This window comes from Moschus berezovskii, chromosome 4 (genome assembly GCF_049115385.1).
Source record: "Moschus berezovskii isolate FMDL1 chromosome 4, NW_MosBer_1.0, whole genome shotgun sequence".
Lineage (NCBI taxonomy): Eukaryota > Metazoa > Chordata > Mammalia > Artiodactyla > Moschidae > Moschus > Moschus berezovskii.
In genome coordinates this window covers 64,674,719-64,692,000 of record NC_142463.1, presented here as the reverse complement: position 1 = coordinate 64,692,000, position 17,282 = coordinate 64,674,719, and the positions used below count along the sequence as shown (strand labels likewise).

Sequence of the window (17,282 nt, the reverse complement as noted above, 5' to 3'; positions counted from 1 at the left end):
TTACATGTCTTTTCTTTTTCAAAGTTATTATATAAGGGCTCTCTCTATATTAAGGGTATTAATCTTTTGTCATAATCCTTTACTTTTTTGCACATTTTGTTAGCCTGTTTAATACAGGGGCTCTGAAATTTTGGAGATACACATGAACCTATGTATGTATATGTGTATGTGCATGTATGTATATAATATATACATATATTTTTTTTTCCCTTTATGGCTTCCTTTAGGAGTTTCTCACATTTCTGCACATCTTGGAGGCACCGTACTGACTTTGATCCAGAAACAGACTTATCTTTTCAAGGATGTTTGTATAGTGAACATCCTTGGAAGATAGTAGTGTTTCCTTCTACCGAAAGGCAGGCATGCTTACTGCCTGTTATAAGAGATTTGGGTTCCCTAAATTTGCAGTTGCTTCTCTGTGCGTCTCACCATGTGTACAGGTATCTTCGGCTCTCTTGGTATTGCTTTGGAGGAAGTGAGGCTTAGGAAACTAACACAAACACTGATATAAGACTCACCCAGGAGTCTTGTGCCTTCTGCTAGTATCCATGAGACTATGCTAGGCTAACTGGTAGTCTTGGAGAGTAAAAATTTCCAACTCTTACGGTTCTTGATATCATCTTTTGATTTTATGCTTAGTTAGGTTTTTACTGTTTAAAATTAAATCAAATTTTACCTGAATCTTCTGTGGAAAAAAAGTGTAAGCTTAATTTTTTAAAATATTTAGCACATTAAAATAAATGTATAATTGACCCAATGTAAAGATCATGTTTGCTGAAGGTGTATTGTTAACCTGTTTTTTCCTAATGAATGATTGTCTTATTACCATTATAGTGATCCATATTTTCCCCATTTATTTAAAAGTCTAATCTTTGTCATATAATAAATATAATTGTAATGTATTTTTTTTCCCTATTCCATAGACCTCTGTATTACATAGAGAGGGGTCGCAAAGAGTCGAACATGACTTGGCGACTGAACAACAACATACATTTTAATATCTAATAAGTACTGAGATTCTCTACTTAGTATCCTTAAAAATTTTTATTAGTCTCTTCTATTTTTCCATATGAATTTTAAATTAATTTTCTCATATTCCTCTTCCCCTCAACTGTTTTGGTTGTAATTATAGTAAAGTTTATTGATTTGTAAAAAACTGATATGTCAGTAGTATTGAGTCTCCCATTCCAGGAATGTGGTGTTTCTGTTGTTCAAGTCTTTTATGTCAATAAATTTTTAAAGTTTAAAAATATGTTTATAATAAGTTTTTGAAATTCTTAATTTTAATGGTAATTATATGCAGTCAGAAATAAGCCAATTTTATTAGCTTCATTGATAAATGAGTTAATTTTTAATGCATCGGACTACAAATGAATTCTAATGATTTATAAAATCTATTTATATATTCTTTGATAGACTACACTTGTTGCTTTGAAGGATGAGATTGCCTCTGTTGAAAATGAACTCTTAGAATTGCAAGAAGTAGAAAAACAACAGAAAACCCTTATTGAAGTTTATAAAACTCAGGTGACCATTGCATTTATTTTAATGTTTGTTAAATTTGGTAGATATTTAAACACTGTATTTGTTTATGGTTTAAAAAAGCAGAACTGAGGAAAGGTGGAGTTACTGTGATAAAATATGATTTATCTCTAAATATTTCTTAAGGTCCCAAATTCATAAAATGATTCTTCTTATTCCTAATTCAAATGTGCTGTGTTTATATTGGATATTCCTTAAAGTGATCTAATATTAATTGCATAGGTGAAATGGAACTTATAGTAATCTTGTCAGTTAATTTTAGTTATATTTGTCATCTTGTATTTTTAGTGGTATTGATTTAGAATAATGACTCCATTTAAGGGTCATTAAAGCACAATATTTCCTCTTTACATCTTAATAACTTATAATTCAGATTTATTCTCATGAAAGACCTGGAAAAGAACATATGTATTGAATAGAGCATGTGTTAATTGGTAATTTATAGAAAAGCTTATGATTTAGAAATACAGTATTTAAGAAAAACTTCATTTGAAAGATGAGATGTATGCAGGTCCTTGAATGATGAGTAACAAATTGGTCAATAAGGACCTTATTTTCATGAAAGAGAGTGTTTGAATAGAAGGATAATGAACTAAAGGTGAAAGCTGAAGGAGGGAAATAATGTAGGTAAGTAGGAAGGACTCCATTCCCATGGTTTAGATGGGAAACTGGAGTTGAGACTAAAATTCAGTTGGCATATTCCAGTTATCCCTGCTGGAGGTAAGAGTGGAGGCTGTGATGGACTATGTGATGCCTCACTGGAAATATCATCTGGGTCTTCCAGCTGGTTGTTCTGATTTAACCCTCCATCAAGAATACTGTGGATGAGTATATTCTTGGCTCTGGGTCTTGTATAAAGTGCCTAGGTTCTTGTTTTTGTTTTTTTTTTTAACAGATTTTGATTTGTAGAGTGAAATAGTTGCTTTGGGAGCTAGTTTGAACCAGAGACCAATTCTTTAAAGTGACATTGACCTGCTAATGAAGGTCTGTCTCTAATATTCAGAGCTCAGGTGAAGATTCTAGAAGTATTATGGGAAAAGACAGGTAAATCACAAAATGATTGTGAATTAGAATAGAGCACTGAGTGATTCTTGTATTTAAAGAAGGAATAACATTAGATAAACATACTGACGGTACTAATAGGGTAATGATAATGGGTTTAAAATTGAAATTTTAAAATTTAAATTCACATTTTTAGCTTTTTATTTCATATAATGGTCCTAATAAGAAAATAATGCATATTACTGTAGTAATATTTTTTATTTTCAGATACAAAAGGTGCAAGAAGCAGCTGAAATGGTAAAAAGCAGATGCAAAAATTTGCTACAAGAAAATAGCCTAATAATAAAAAACAAAAATAAAAAATTAAAAAAGGTTAGTTTGACATTTTAAATAATAAAATGTTTTATTTATGTTTTGTACTGTATGAATTTTATATGAATTCTTTTATATAAATTTTATATAAATTCTTTAATTTTCTTTAGTTTAGACTTAGGAATTATGTTATCGATTTCTATGGCAGTTTGTTTTCTAAGAAAGTAATGTTTCTTCCAGACCTGAAATGTATTAATATTTTTTTAAGTTTTCCTAAATATTTAAAAAATAACGTAAATGTTTAATTTTTCTGATACAAGAGGAGACAAATAGCATCAAAAAATGGTTATCACTGAGCTTCATGCAAAGTCGACTATCATTCATTTTTAATCTCACCTTTTTTATTCTGATACTAAATCTTTTGTGTAAAAAAACAAAGTAAATATTCTCTTCTAAATGCTTTTTTGGAAGAAAAGTAACATTAAAAAAAAAAAGAACCCAAAATCATTTCCTTTTTTTTTTTCACCGTATTGCAAAAGAATGAGGGGAAGGTCAGTGTTGGCAAGTTATGATGTTTTTGTGAATATTTTTAAGTTTTTAAATGAAACCGCATCCTTTTTTGGGTCTTCTCACATTGCTTTTGGTAAGGAAGCAGTGAAACTTGTAGGACACTGACACCCCTGACTCCCGGCTGGGGAGGTCATGGGATGTTACTGATTAGTTCCAACTGAGTGTAATAAGGTAACTGTCTCTGGGTTGCCCCCATATCTTGGAATTGAGAAATCTGAGTAAGACACCAGTGTCAAGAAGAGGTCAGTCAGAGCAAGCATTCTCTGCTGGTTAAAAGAGAAAAGGGTAGCCCATCAGATGTGCAACTTACTACTTTCACCTATTTTTAGCAGACCAGAGAAGAAATCATTTGATATCTCTTGATTACTGTTTCTCATGAGACATACCAATGCAAATGCCTCCTCTTTTATAGGCAACACTATAAATAAAAGTCTATTTTAGAAAGCCTGTTCAAAAGGCTGAAGAAGCTGGAGCCTGTGCAGGGTTTTCAGATACTGTGAGGTCACAGTGTTTTCTTATTGGTATTAAAGCAGATAAGCTGTTTTTTTAAAGTGAAATGCCTCCTTTTTCTTGTCCACTGTTTTAAGTCTCTTGTCTTTCTCATGGGCTCTTAGATGTTTGGGGACCCAGAAGCAGGCATTTTTCTAATTTTATCATTTGTGATCCAGAAGGCCTGATGTTGCATAGTAGCTCTCGGTATTCCCTGACTTGGGGAAAAGTCTAGCTTTTGTTTCTCTTCCCTATGAACATCCTAGGTGCCCTATGTCTTGTTATTTTCTCTTAATTATCAGTTCAAGCAGTTTTCATGGTTGCTTCTTGTCATATCTCTACAAAAGTGCCACCGCAAGGAATTGTAGCAGCCCAGAGATAATATAGATACAGTTAGATTTGTTCTTAGTAACATAATAACATTAATGATCAAATTATAGTCTCCTGAATACTACTGATGTTAGGTATTTTGAATGTACATACAGCAAACCTCACTAATTCCAACTAAGCTGAGTGCAGCAAGGCTGCTCTATTCAAAACATCTGAGTTACTAGATCAAATTTTGGACAAAAGTCTAAAGTTACTTTGGACTGATGGCTGGACAGCAGAAGACTACTGTACCAGCTTTCTTAGTAATGTCTGTGCTTGCATATAAATGACAGGACGGAGTCAAAAGTTTACTTTCCTAAGTAATTTAAACATTCGCCCTGCAAGCTAATATCAACATATTCATTTACTCAACAAACTTTTTGTACACTAATTCAAGTCCAACCTACTTTTGTGTTCTATCTTCTTATTTAACGGGTGGACTTCCCTGGTGGCTCAGATGGTAAAGAATTAACCTGTCATGCAGGAAACCCAGGTTTGATCCCTGGGTCGGGAAGATCCCCTGGGGAAGGGATTGGCAGAATGTGCCTGGGGAATTGGACAGAGGAGCCTGGCGGCAGTCCATGAGGTCATAAAAGTCAGATATGACTGAGAAAGTTTCACTTTTCATTCTTATTTAGCACAGTCAAACTTAAAAGTTTATTCTTGTTTATTTGGTTAAATCTCTTTTGATAAACTCTTATACCTAGAATATTTATTATATTACAGGAATATCTAGTATTTAAGATAGTAAAAACATGAATGCTGAATGTGTGATCTTGCACTTATTTCCCTAATGCTACAACTCAGATGAGAGGCCAGATGGAGTCTCATCTGAAGGAGTTAGAACATGTCCGCGATTCCTTGACGGCGGTGGAACAGAGGCTTCAGGAGTGTCAGGAGAGTCTGCAGCACCACAAGGGGAAGTGTGCAGACCAGGCACACACCGTTAGGGAGCTTCAGGGCCAGGTGTCCAGCCATCATTTTGATTTTTGTTAGACGTGTTAAATGCTTTGGAATAATTTCGCCAGTTGAGGGCACTCCTGTCTGGGGTTGATTATTTCACTCTTATCTAAGCAAGTTGATAAAATGTCAGTTTCTTGTGAATACTGTGATTATTTTATAAGCTAGTCTTGTTACTATTTCATAATGAAAAATGGTAGTTAAAATTGCTAATTTAGTTTATTCATACAAATCTATATTTAGACATTTGAGGACAGTAATAGCATGAGAGAAGGAGCAAAGCTATGCTTACATGTATATTTCTGATGTCAGGATAAGATAAATTATTATAATTTACCTTATAAATTTAGAGTTTATTTCTGTTAGAATTATGTTCAAGTTTATTTGGATTATTCTCAATTATTTTTTTAAACATATGCTTTTTCACTGCATCAGAAGAGAGAGATCATAGGTTCCATATACCCATCTCTTAATTAAATGCCTAACACGTAGTAAACACTTAATAAATATTTTTTAATCTTTTTTTTTCAAAGAAGCGTGTCCAAAGGTGGTGGCACATCTTTTTATTTGCAAAATAATTTTAGGAAGAATTCCCTATCTTCCAAATTAATCTGGATTTAATATTGAAAATCATCCTCTTTTTAAAAAAACCCAAACAAAACTTTGCTGAGTTTATCTCCTGAGAAGAGATCTTTCTAGGAAAATGTCAAATCACAACTGAAATATGAGAAAACTTTTTTTTTCAAAACTGCATTATTTAAACGTAGCTTTTAAAGCAGTGGGAAGAATATTCTGTTTTGGTGTAGGCAAGTGTATCTTTAGTTGATTTGCTTATCTGTTTTGTTTTGCTTCTCACAAATATGGTTTTTATTCAATAGTTACAACTTCACAGATATTCAATTATTAATCACTGCCTGTAGGTGAATCAGAAAACTGTGTAAGAGAAATCCTAAGTATCCAACAATAGGAGGTTACTGTTTAAAATCTTCACATTTACTTAACAAAATACATGTTCCTTTTCAATAAAACATTACTCAGACTGTTTTAATTGTCATCTTTCAGTAAAAATTTTAGTAGATAATTTTCTGTGAGGCAGCAGTAGTTTTTTTAAAAAATCCAGGAATTTGAGATTTGTTTTTTAACAATGTAATATTTCTTGGTGTCTCTCTCTGTAGGGGTAATAATATTTATACCGTCTTATTTTTTATAATTGTTCTAGCAATAAACTATGTAGATTTCTCTGGAAGTCACTTATAAAGAAAATAACCAAGAAAACTTTTTTCTCTTTTAGGTTGACGAAAATCATAATCTTCTGACAAAGCTTTCTCTGGAAGAGGAAAATTATCTTATTCAGTTAAAGTGTGAAAACCTTAAACAGTGAGTATTAAATTGACTTAAAGTTGATATTACATTTTTTTCTACACACTATAATTTTAAAATATATGTCTTCTGTAAAAAGAAAATTAGAACAGATGGATGCAGAAAATAAAGAGCTTGAAAAGAAGCTGGCAAACCAAGAAGAATGTCTTAAGCACAGCAATCTTAAGTTTAAAGAGAAATCTGCAGAATATACAGCACTGGCCAGACAGCTGGAAGCTGCTTTAGAAGAAGGAAGACAAAAGGTACAGATGGCCTTTATTTAGAAACGTTTTAATTAGATTACCAAAGAGTCGTCTTTTTAAACAGACGATATCTCATCTTGCCAAACCTGCAGTTATTGTTTTTATCCTGATGACAGGGTGAAGGGAGCAATTACATTTTTGTTTTTTATCTACTTTTCCCTTTTGGAGCTAAACAGATACGTTACTGGTCCAGAGTTGCTTCACTAAATAAATGGTGATGTGGCAGGGTAAAGGGCAGGAATAGAAAACACTTTATAGGAATTGCCCTTCTTTTTTTTATTTAAATGAAACCAGAGCAGATATGCAAGTTACTGAACCTTTTGGTTTTGATTGAGATTCAGTGAGCTATAAAGCTCAACTCCCTTTTGGCAAATGTTGTAAAAATAAATATGGACAAGAATTAATTTCCAGTTAAATCCATGTGATTAGCATTTAATAAATATCTCACTGTCTGTTGAAAAGCATTCTGTTAGTGCTTCTGATGCAAAGATGAGTAAGAACTGGCCTCAGCTCTCAGAACACTCACAGTTCAGTAGGGAAACAACATGTGAACAGACAGTATCATCCAGCAAGTAGTTGCTACAATGTAAAGAAGACACAAGGGACACTGCCAGGTGGATTAGTTCAATCTGGAGATGAGAAATAATTCAGGAAGATCTCAAAGAAGAGGTGAATTTATCAAATGATTTGAAAATGTAATCTTGAAAGACATGAGGTGGGCTTTAGAATTCACAAGAGGTGGATTTGAATTCTGACCCTGACACATTATATCCCAACCCAGGGCAAGCTACTTTCCAAACTTTAGTTTCTTAATTGGTAAAATGGAGATGATGAGTTTCCTCATAGGATTGAATGACTTTGGAAAGAGATTGTCTATACCCTGATGACTCTCATAAATATATCTCTTCCACAGACTTCTCTCTTTCCTCACATCTAAATTCATAAGCTCTGCTATTTATTTATCTCCTCTTAACGTTTTTAGGCAACTCAGACTTAACATGTCCAACACCAGACTTTGACTGTATCTCTGAACTCTTCCACCTGTGGTCTTTCGCAAGCCTGTTAAAGGCAATTCTACAAGAATGAGAGAACTTCTGATACCCTTGAAATCTTAAGTGTCACATAGATATATTTTGATTTTTTTTAACCTCTGGGAAAGCCATTTAAGTTGACTTTGAAAGACATATCATTGAATGAAAGCTGAGTAGTAAAATGTACTGCCAATGATAGAAATGTAATCCAGGTTTCTCAGTCCCAACCTGTGGGAGGAGAAGTGACTTTAGCCTGGGTTTAGACTAAATGAACCTTGGAAATGCTGGATGCTCTCAGATTCCTTCTCAGAAGTATTCAGAGTCCTCAGAGATGTGTCTGCCCTCTTCTTTCTTTCCTGCTGCAGTGAAATATGGAGCTGTCTCTACTTGCCACATGAAGGGTGCCATCACTGCCCTGTCACTGTTGTCCGCACTGCAGGACGTTGTAAAGGACACAGATATTTGTCCTGGGGGCTCTTTCTCCCAAAGCTTCAAATCCTGTTAGAATTCTTCTCTCACAATCACCCTTGGAATTTGTGCACAAGAAATCTTTGTAAATAACTTTATAATAACTTAGAACTTAGTCCATGGGAGTTAGGTTAGAGGACAGTCCTTCCTACTAGCTCCTTGCTCCTGAACTAGTTTCTGCCTTCACTTTCATTCTTGTGGTTCCAACCCACCTTTCCTGCAAATAGGTTCCCATGTATCTGAATCCTTGGATAACATCGCTAAGCTAGACTTTCTGCTGAAATAAACCATCAGAGAAATATGAAAACTCAAATTCAGACCATTTTGGAAGTGAATAAATGAAAAACCAATCTCGTGTGTGTGGTGTGAATCCATCTACCCTGCCCCCAGTTCTCTCCATCCAAGTCTATAATCAGCATTGATTGTGAACTTTCTATGTCCCACCACCACTTTGGATGCCATGATAAATATAAATACTGTAAAAACATGGCAGTTAATCCCAGCAGATTGTGGAAATATAGTATTGGGGAAAACCTGCCAAATCACATCTGTGGTAATATATACACCTCTTCCACTTCAAACTTCTTTCTCAGATACTTCCATACCAAACAGGAGAATGCATGCTTATGCTATATGTGTTTCTCAAGATAGAACACCTTTAAACACTTTCTAGTTAAGTTGTCTAATATCCAAATAATCTATATTTGGAAAGAAGAGATACAGTATAATTATGTCAAGGCTTTAAATTATATCTTAAAGAAATCACATTTAGCTCTTTTATTCTTTCAATTAAAATTACAGGTTTCTGAAGAAATAGAGAAAATGTCATCAAGAGAAAGGGCTTTACAAGTCAAAATAGTAGATCTGGAAAATGAGCTTAGAAAGAAAAATGAAGAACAAAATCAACTTGTTTGCAAAATAAACAGTGTAAGTATTAGTATGGCTTAATGTATTTTCATTAAAAATAAGTTAGCATTTAACATTCTTACCATGGAATTTTAGTTAAACAGTTAAAATACAAAGTGAAGGGAATCAAGGCTCTTACTTTATTGATAGTACTAAAAGTAACAAATAATATAAATCATAAAAATAAAAATATCAGCATTAGCCAAAGAATTATTATCCTGCATCCTTGGTAGCTTCTATTACATTTCCCCCAAAGTCTCATCAGGCCCTTTCTCTGCATATTATTTTTACATGACAGATGCTTAATGAAAGTTACAGATATCATTTACTTGTTTTCTTCCTATTATGAATTTTTCATTTTTAAGATAAACACTATGATTAGATTTTGATAGTATTAAATAATGAATATTATATTTTAGGAAGTTATAAGTTGATAATTTAGATGTTTAGTTATATATGCATGTGAGGTAGATGCTTGGGTCTACTCAGTCATAAAATGAGAATACCAAATTGGCTGTGTTTAGTTAGTCTTCTAATGTTTTCTCCTAACTGTTCATGAAATAGTTGGCGTAATATACTATGAAATCTAGCATGAGTTGTGATTGACTTAGTTGAAAACTATCTACTTAACAGTGACATAGGAAATAATAATACTTTTTATTTTTTCCAGGAGCCAGACTCCATGATAACTATTTTTTCATTCCCAAGTGTGTAAACCATTGAAAACCTGAAAGGTTCAAAAGTTAAATATTTTAGCCATCATTATTAGTTTAATTTTATTACCATCAAAAGTTTCATGGCAATTTAGTCAGAACAAAACATTTCTCATCTTTAGTTTAGCACAGGCCTTCGCTTTATTTCACAATTTTTTTAGTCGCTGTCAGAGTTTCTGTTATATTGTAAAATGTGTGATATTCTGTGTGTAATTGAAACTTCTAAAAAATAAGTATATTAAAATGAGGTATGTATGCTATAATATTCCCAGTACTTGGTTAAAGCTGCTAAAATGAGTAAATTTAAGATCTGATGTTTTGTTAAGCTTGATGATTTTTACAATAGTAAAAATTTGGAATTCTGACCCTGGATTTAGACATTGCTGAAAAATGGGTTTATTTCTGTCCCTTCCCAGGATCAGTTCAGTTGGCAGTTTCAGATATTTGTTTTGTATACATACTTTAGCTCCATCTGAATTGTAAGCACCCTGAGAGGCTGTCTCATAGTTAATTGTATGCTGCTGTCTTCCATAGTGCCCGCCCCACAGTAGCAGCCTCTACAGATTTTCTGCCCAGTGCTTCAGAGGGAGAGAGAGGGTAGAATAGATACACAGACCCAAGGGTGACCCTCAACGGCCTACTCTAGATCAAGAAGCCTGAAATGTCTTTGGAATATATTATATACTTACATATTAAAATCTGTGTACATTTTGCATTCTACCTTATAATATGTGTGTTTGTATTAATATTTTTCCCTCCAAGTTGTTAAGTAAAATCAATGTTTCTCAAAGATCCATTATAGTCATGCTATGACTTTGTAGACTTCAGCCTAGTGAGTTGTTTTATACCATGCAGTACACTTGGGGGTATTGCTCAGTTTCAGAAGGTATCTGGTGTCATTGAATACCTGGTAGGAAGGATATAAAAGATTTTTCTTCTCATGGTTCCTACATTTTAGTTGGAAACTAGGTGATATTTGTAGCCTATCTAAAATATTTTCAGTGAACAGATCTATTTGGGAATTTACACACAACTGAATATTTTAAAAATACATTTTAAATGTTTTCCTCAAAGACCACATATGATATTGAGTTCATTTTGTTTTTAAAAGATTCTAAAAATAAAATGTTCATATTATCAAAACTAGAATTCTGTCAGTTTTTAAGATAGCAAAAGTAGTCAGCCTTTTAGGCAAAGAAAATGACAAAAGCTAGTATTAAAATATGCCATGTTAAATGTAATAGAAATTGTGACAGTTTTAAGTAAAATCTATTTAAGTTAATCATATTAAATATGTAATAATTGGGGGTTAAGTGAATGTGTATTACAGCAAACTGTCACAGAGAGATCAACCATGTATATGCTCTATTTGTTCTAGATTTTAAAGAAAAGTGAGTTCTAAGATTTTTTTCTTTTAAAAAATTAAATGCCATGTATTAAATTATTGTGTACATACATTTTTATATTATGACTGTCCTTTGATATTAATGTCATTATTAACTACTTTTATTTCTTTTTTTTATTTAGAAAGCACAACATCAGGAAGTATGTTTGAAGGAAATACAGCATAGTCTTGAAAAGTCAGAGAATCAAAATGAGAGTATTAAGAATTATTTACAGTTTCTTAAAACCTCTTATGTAACAATGTTTGGATAAATTTTTGGCTTTACTTTCTATAAACAATAGATTTTTACCATGAGTGAAAAGTAATTAGGTAAAATTAAATAAATATGTTTTCTGTTGCTATACTTTATGAATTACGAGTGGTGCTATTAGGCTTTTATGTAAAGATTTTTGAAACATAATTTATTATCCAATGGAAATTTTAAAACAAGATACATGTTAGTATTCCTTTTTTGCTGGATAGTCTTCACTTAACTCTGGATTAATATCTATTTAATTTATTTTGGTTTCTAGAATATTTTATACACAGAAAAGAAGCTAGAATCATTCTTTGTGACTATAGCCACCATTTAAAAGAATTTGTAATAAACCTTGGCCAATTATGAGCCAAATACATGATTTTAAATAATGTATGTAATTGTTTTACATTATAGTGCTATATGTATATATATTAATATAATAAAAGAAAATACTCTGAATATTATTTTTAATAATGATATAATTGCATAATTTCTAAAGTTGCTAAATGTCTCAGTAATTTAATATTGTTTCAAATATATGCTAAAATGCCATTGTAATTTCTGTGAGGTTTTAAATATAGAATTTTAAGTCATGGCTTTATTAAATACCAACTGACAGTAACAGATGAAAACACATTGGCATGCACTGTTTCTTTATAAAGAATAGGTCTTTAGTCTCTCCTGTGAATTTACAGTCTCTTTTTGTTCATCTTATGTTAGTGATTGATATTATTAGCGTAGACATTCTGAAACCCCTGAGTTAACTGAGAGATTAAAGAGGAGTGATTTTTCCTACCCCTTCCCATGGCCAACTCAAGAGGGATGATCAAAATAAACACTCTGAATACCAGGAAGCTTTAGAGTGAGATCTTTGTTATTGGGATGGAGCAGAAGAGACACCAAGAACATGTTCTCTGTAATCTCCTACCCTATGTGTCAAGTCAGGATACTCTACAAGGAGAAAGATATAATTGACAAAGAATCAAGTAATAGTGACTCCTCTCAGAGAATGACTTGAGAGGTGTTTATTCAAAGGACATTCAGGTCTCAAAAGATCATTCAAAGCAGCAAGTTGTGTACTACACAGTCCAGCCTAGGAACTGAGCTCAGTCTCTCCAAGATGTTTTATCTACTTCTCTGACCAGAAATGAGGGCCTGCTTTTCTCTGATCCCCTCATTCCTAAGACTGCCGTATCATCCGCAGGGACTTACTTCCAAGTGACCCAGTTGCTTCATAGTATTTTTCAAAAATACAATGATTTCAGAAATTGGCCACATTTTTTGCCTAACAATTGCTAACAATATTAATGTTGCCGTTTAATTTTAAATCATAGTACTTGTGTTACATGCTTGACTCTTGTGATTCTTTCTTCACCTCTAAGCAAAGACAGCCTTAAGAAATATTCTCATGAAAGAAAAAAAATACTCTCAAGATAGAAAACTAAGGTTCTTGAGTATTTTCTACTAGACTTTGAACTCTTTAAAAACAGAACTGTATCTTATTGACGTTTCTATTTCAGCTACAACACAAGACCTGATATGTAGACACTTAGTTGATGTTTGTGGATAGGTAGATGGATGTTAAAAGAGGGAGGTATTCATATTGCTGTTTTAAATATGAAGATTATAAGAGGGATTACTCCTGTGGCTGGTATAAAACTCTTTTGAGTTTTAAAGTTGGTATTTGAACTTGAGTCATCTGACTCCAGAATCTCTGTACAATACTTTTTTTCCTGTTGTAACCAGTGACAGAAGCCTTAGCCCAGTGGCACCATTGCTATTATTGAGCACTAGTCTGTGCCAAAGTTCTGACTCTGATACTTGTATTAATTCATTTACCCTTTGTCTAATGAGATAGGTGCTATTAATTACATTTACTTTTCAGGAAACCAAAACACAGAAAAGTAACTCACTCAAGGTCACACGGCTAGTAAGTAGCAGGTATCCAGAATCTCTTCTCTTAGCTATGACCATACTATCTTCATGTATATTTCATAAATAAAGGTAATGATTTCTTATAACAATCATGCATTACTTCATCTATGAATAGTTTCTCTTTTAAACATTTTTAATTTTATCAAAGAAATTTGTGCATATGGTATTTAAAAGTTGGTCCTCACCATAGTTTGGCCAGACTATGGAAGGAAAAGACTCTAAGGTTGGTACTTGGATGTAGTGACACAGAATAACAAAGGAAATTTACCAGAACTAGAACTTCAGCAGTCTCTATGCTTAATGTTTCCATGTGAAGCATTAAGCACAGACATTGGGTTTTTCTGGCATGTGAACTAAATTCAGTGTCAGGGAGGCTCACAGTCAGTCTGCTGGAATCCCCAACTAGTGTCTGCTTCCAGCTTCCCATCATCCCAGATGGGGAAAGAAAGCCCTTGTTCCCACAGTACTAATAGGCTGGCAGAATTTTCTGTTTATCCTTGATATTCAGGGTCTCATGACTCTTAAGCTCTAAATGTTTCCTTCCATTATTTATGTGATTATTACCTCTCTACATATTCCTCCCCTCTTCCTTATTTTGTCTGCTGGATCTGACCTCCACACCACTTGCCTTTTCCCTCGGGGTATCTGTGACAGGACTTCTGGTGAGACATTTCTTCCATCTGATGTTTCTAACCGCTTATATGGTTCTCAGGGGTAGTCATTCTCTTTTTCTGTTGGATACTGAATTTCAGAATAAGAAGTCTTGAATTTTAGTTCCTAAAAACGTTGGCGTCTTTTTGTATTTTGCACTGTGCTTCCATTCTATTTTCATTAAAATTCTCGTTCCTTCCCTTGGTTCTACTTCAGTAGGCATCTCCTGTTTCTGTTCCGTTGGCCATCTTTCTTTCAGAGTGCCGTGAGTGAGTTTTAATTTTCCTCGCTTCCTCATGGTTGTGGTTCCTTCAGCACTTGCCAGCAGCCTGCCTCGCATATTTCTGGGGCAGCAGGAAACTAAGTGGTGAAAGGCACCATGGCTTCAAATCTCATGGCCTGCAGTGCGGTGCTGTGAGAAACCATCCTGCTCCCAGACTTTTTCAGTCACAAGCATCAGTGTTTTCCCAGCTACCAATATTGGAAGCACATCACTCCACTGAAGAGTCTGCTTCAAGGTTTTCTGGGATCGGCAAGTTTGTTGCAGAAATGAGTGAAGTTCCCTTTGGAGGGGAACCACGGGCAGCATCTCTACCAGGAACAGTGTGCAGCACTTTAAAGAAGGAATTCAGCCTGTATCTGAGATTTGTTCATGATTTTTATTTATAGGGTAAAATAACTCTTGGAGTTTTATATTGGGTATGATTAACTTTTCATAATCAAGACAAGCAAATGTCTCTACATTTGTGTATATAAGTTCACATGTGTTGGTATGAGCATGGAGGAAGGTATAGAAAAGCCTACATACTTTGGTAGGGTTGGAGGAAATAGTAATAACTTTTCACTTATTCTGATGAGAGTAATTTCAATTTTTTTATATATAATCAGATTAAAAAATTCAAACATTAGAGGACAGGCTTGATAGGTATAAAGTGGAAGAAAAATAGACTTGATAAGAGGTTATGGTCTGACATTGAATCCTGGAATTTGATTTTCAGAGGTGGACTAACTGGGGACAACGAGAAAGCAGAGAGAAGCCTGTTTGAGGAGGAGCTGGGGGTGGGGGGGTCAGTCACTGGAGTCCAGGGTGTTGAGCTGAGAGGTCTTGGGTGTGAAGCTATCTGGGATGTGGAGAGCTTTGGAATAGAGCTGAAGGATAAGCAACTAACCTGGTTAAATGTGAGCAGATGAGTAATGACTCTGGTAAGGAGTGAAGTTTCTGGTTGCATTTAGAATCAAATCCAAAGTCCTCAACATGACTTTCGAGACCTTGCCTTGCTCCTCAACCCCTCAGACCGCTCTCCTCACCCATTTGCCCAATTGTACTTACTTGGTTTCCCTGAAAGCTGAGTTCTTCCCTTCTCATCCTTTAATGCTCTCTGTCACTCTTGGCCTGACCAAATCCTACTGATTCTCTCATAAACCTTATTCTTTTCTTTCATAATCGATAGTTATTTGCATAATTATGTGTTTCATATTTGTCTTACTAGATTTTAACCATCGTGAGGATTTACTGTTCTATAGCCTACAGCTAACAAGGTGCCTGGCACGTGCCAGGCACTAAGTACATATTTGTTGGATGGATAGATAGATTATGGGGTAGTGATATTGCTCCTAGTTCTGAGCTTCAAAGTAGGGACAGAGGAATTTCTTTTTTTCTTGTCTAAGAATTAATAAAAATCCCATACATTGTCTTTTTTTTTTTTTTTTTTGATGCTACTGAACTGGGAAGTTGGTTAAATCCCAAGTGTATCTTAGCAGTTTTGATTTATTTAACATTATAACCAGTTGCAGTACTTTCAGATAACACATACACATGCACACACTTGCACAAATATTTAAAAACAACATGTTCCTTAAAATTTAAGATTTCTTTAAAATCACAAAGTTTAGTCTTATTTTTAAAAATAACTTTAGTATCTTGCTTCTTTTCTTATATAGGTTTAGTTTGGAGTGGGCACTGGAGGTAAGAACAACTGTTAGGAATCCTCTGTATCTAGTTTGTTATTAGATAAAGTTAACATTGAAAGTTGTTTATGGCCAAAACTAAAAATATTAAACCTGTAATTAACTGTCGTACATTACTGACTAGAAACATTTTAATTACATACTATGAATGCTCTTGGCAAGCTTAAAGTTTATTTTTTGTAGCTTTTTTGTAAAATAGGTATCTTTCCCTATCATTCAAGAAAACAAACTCAATTAAAAAAAAGAATTAACTAGAGAGGGCATCTAAAGCCAGGGCAGTAAGACATGGTCCTTAAAGAAAATAATGATTTAATTTTAATAATTAAATTTCTTGAATAATAATAAAACCTCTTGACTGTCACCTGACTGTAATATTGCCTAAACCTATTCTTATTTTTGAAAGGTTTATTTTCACCTCTATGGATAAAACACTTAATTACCTTAAAATTTCATAAATTTTCAATTCTATTCTAGAAGTTTAACTTTTACTATTTTGAACTTATTTGAAAAAATATATTTTTTCACCTTATCAATAGTACCCATGAACTTGAACACTATCAGAAGATGAAGCACTTCAAGAAATAATTTTAATTTCAAATAAGCTGATTTATGCTAAAACTCTAAAAATTACACTTGAGGGTAAAATAGACAAGATTTTTATACTTTCTTTTATCTGCCCAACATTTAAAGAGCTGTTACATGAGTTCCCCCTCCCGAAACCCGGGGCGGATTCATGTCAATGTATGGCAAAACCAACCAATATAATATTGTAAAATAATTAGCCTCCAATAAAAATATAAATTAAAAATAATTAAAAAAAGGAAAAATTGATAAATTAGACTTCAAAAAAAAAAAAGAGCTCTTAATAAAATATAAATGCCTGTCAGATAAAATAGCCACAGGAAAAAAAAAAACAACTCAGAAGAATCACTAATGACCAATAAACATGTCTATTAGATGTTCAGATTATATTAGTAAGGAAATATAAATGAAAATTAATCTTTTTTCCCCTACAATAATTTAAAAGACATAATCTTAGTATTGACTAGATTAGGTAATCTAGATATAATCTTAGTATTGACTAGATTAGTGTATGATCAT

At 33.4% G+C, this 17,282-nt stretch overlaps 1 protein-coding gene across 7 annotated transcripts in view; it reads left to right on the top strand.

Moving 5' to 3' along the window:
* The window catches only part of ODF2L (outer dense fiber of sperm tails 2 like), a 75,110-nt gene extending 58,143 nt beyond the window's left edge, over nt 1-16,967 (top strand). For 6 of the 7 annotated variants that reach the window (XM_088835452.1, XM_088835453.1, XM_088835455.1 and 3 more), the window contains 7 exons: nt 1,417-1,527; nt 2,812-2,916; nt 5,092-5,250; nt 6,536-6,621; nt 6,704-6,866; nt 9,167-9,292; nt 11,512-16,967. In XM_088835452.1, the coding sequence (XP_088691578.1) occupies nt 1,417-1,527; nt 2,812-2,916; nt 5,092-5,250; nt 6,536-6,621; nt 6,704-6,866; nt 9,167-9,292; nt 11,512-11,640 (879 nt within the window). In that variant the 3' untranslated portion in view covers nt 11,641-16,967. The remainder of the gene's footprint in view (nt 1-1,416; nt 1,528-2,811; nt 2,917-5,091; nt 5,251-6,535; nt 6,622-6,703; nt 6,867-9,166; nt 9,293-11,511) is intronic. The other variant, XM_055401557.2, reaches the window with a different exon arrangement.
* The last annotated feature ends 315 nt before the right edge of the window (nt 16,968-17,282 follow it).